The 2,673-nt window shown below is 46.0% G+C and overlaps 1 protein-coding gene across 1 annotated transcript; it reads right to left on the reverse strand.

The window, feature by feature from the left end:
- Positions 1–741: 741 nt before the first annotated feature.
- LOC123111669 (small polypeptide DEVIL 2-like) lies at positions 742–1,257 on the reverse strand. The gene has a single exon (XM_044532503.1). The coding sequence runs from the start codon at positions 1,104–1,106 to the stop codon at positions 990–992; it is 117 nt and encodes a 38-aa protein (XP_044388438.1). The 5' UTR covers positions 1,107–1,257; the 3' UTR covers positions 742–989.
- Positions 1,258–2,673: the final 1,416 nt, after the last annotated feature.

Genomic DNA, 2,673 nt, shown 5'->3' on the forward strand with positions numbered 1-2,673 from the left:
CTCGAGGACAAGCTGCATGTCCAGGTGGGGTGTAGTGTTAGAGTACGTAATGGGCTTAATGGGCCCGTTAGTCTTAGGGTTAATTAGAGATAAGGGTCGCTTGCTTAGGGTTCAAGTAAGCCTTGCTTGGGAGTCAAGTAAACCTCTCTATATAAAGAGAGGAGATGTATCAATCTAATCAAGCAAGAATTAAGAAGGAAATCCCTTCCCTCTTGCCCGGCCGTGGGCAGAAAGGCCCCCGGTCGGCCCTCTCGCGCCCTCCTTCTAGCAGCGCCATAACACTCCTCCTCCTCCTCCTCCTCCTCCTCGTGCCTAGTAGTACTGAAACCGCACCTCATGTACTCAGTTTCCGTTCTACTAAGCTTAAAACCTTTCGATTCCAAAGTTTTTCCCCAAAGCTCTAACTCTCTAGTAACTCCATTGGCGTACCACATCTAGCGATGAACAAAATCTACAGCACTGTTTTATACCGCACCGACAATGTGAAACTTTGGCTGGGGTGTTTTTTTTCCAGTTTATAACGTAATTTTTATGTAGTTTAATCAGAAGGAACCTAACCTTTCAGCCCCTCTTGTAGCCCTGCACATGCACTACCTTTCCCTAGAGAGGATATGTTCTATTTTATTAAACCAAGGCATGCGTCCATGCCTGCTTACTATATCAAGAATACTACTCAGAGGCCAGAAATGCAAGCAGATTGCTCCCATATGAACATACTATTTTTGCAAGTATTATGTTCTGAACTCAGGCCTTTGTGAAGCTCAAGCAGCCGCAAAGATCGAGTTCCAGAGGAAAAAGCATACTGTTAGTCCGTATTAACACCCTCCAACTTTACAACATCAGTCACCCTTGCCATTGCAAGGAGGCAAGAAAAACAGAGAACCTTCATCATAGGGTAAAGGCCAATGTGAAAAAAAACATGGAGAGGAAAGCAGGAGAGAATTAATGAAGGGAAGGAACATTGTGGCTGTGCCTCTAATGAGCCCAGATCAGTCACTCCAGCAGAGAAGCATGACGACGCAGCGGCGGATGATGTAGACCCTGGCCTTCTGCTCCCTCAGAACCTTCTGCAGCCTCCCCGCGTGCTTCTTCTTCCCCTGCTCCATGGCATCCACCAGAACAGGAGCAATGCGAGAGGTTTAGGTTCAGGTCAAGGCTCTCCTCTTGAGATGATGCTGGTATGTATGATGGGATGCAGTGGTGCAAATCTTGGTTTATATAGAAGGGGCAAGGATATGTGCTGCAGTATCTCAGGACAGCCCCTCATCCCCCACCCCACCCCACCCCACCAGCCCACATGCAGTCAACACTTTTGAGCCTTAGAAGGGACACTTGTGAGTCCAAATGCATGCTCCTACTATTGTATTACTGGCTTATTATGATATAAGGATTAAGAGGGGAGAAGAATACTTACTCACCAGTGTGATCATGCATAGATGGACCCTTGATAACACAGTGCTCAGGGTCAGGGGGCATGATTGAGGACCATGCGCCGCGCCACGCCGCGCCGCAGACAGGATCAAGTGGCCATACATGCCCTGCAATCAAGAAAGGCAACCGTGGGTTGGTTGTTTAATGGCTCCAAGAAAGGCTATTCATGGTCCTCAAGCAGTCAAGCTTACCAGAAAACGGCAGTTTGGGGCTGCTGCTGCTGCTGCTGCTTAGCCCTTAAAACTGCTAAAAGGGCGCCGGCACACCACAGCATGTTAGGACATCTGAAAGCCAGTGAAGGGACTAATCAGATCCACAGACATCTGAAAAACCGTGGGTGGGAGTTCTTTCTTTCATCTCCTTACCTGCAGTTTTGTCATGTGCATTGTTCATGCTGGATACAACAACAATAATCAGATCCATGCTGGCTAGTTCTCTCTCTGTCTCTCAGGATAATGCCAGGGTTTCCTCACACTAGACTAGACTGGCACAGAGTATGTATATTATCCTTTATGGGGATGAAAGGACAGGTCGGAGTATTCCGACAACTTAATAAGAATACATATATTAGCACAAAGCCAAAGGAATTCTCGGAACACGCCTGCCAATCTGGTGGTTGAAAATGGTACTGCCTCCGTTTGGAAATAACGGAAGTGGTTTTAGTTTTAGTTCACAAATTTGAACTAAAACTACGTCAGTTATTTCCAAACGGAGGTAGTAAATATGAATCTACAAATAAATGCAAGTGAAAATTTGCTCTTGTCACAATATTGATGGGAGCTTGAATTTGCACATTATTCCCGATCTCATTCCATGACAAACAAACAGGGCTTGGGTTGACACTAGGCGCCACTAATGACACAATCATGGGGGCGGCTAAAGTAACTTGATGCAATAAGACAGAACCCAAATATGTAGCCCTTTGAACTTGTTGAAGCGACACAATCGAGGCTCCTACACTAGCCATGCAACTACTCTCGAATAGGCCACTGCGGAGGGGACAAGCTGATAAATTGAACACTCACATACTAAACAATAGGGTACTAGGATTAGGAAACTAATCAACTACCAGGCAATGACCAATGGTAACTGCGATCAAGAAGACACTTTGCGCAGACCACTAACATTTAGACGCAGTGATTTGCCCTAAACCATCATGGAGAAAGAAAACAAACAATAAGAATCAATTCAGGGAACGCTAAGTTCGAGCTCTTGAAGCTCAACTGTAAGTCTTGAGCCCCC

This window comes from Triticum aestivum, chromosome 5B (genome assembly GCF_018294505.1).
Source record: "Triticum aestivum cultivar Chinese Spring chromosome 5B, IWGSC CS RefSeq v2.1, whole genome shotgun sequence".
In the NCBI taxonomy this organism is placed as follows: Eukaryota; Viridiplantae; Streptophyta; class Magnoliopsida; order Poales; family Poaceae; genus Triticum; species Triticum aestivum.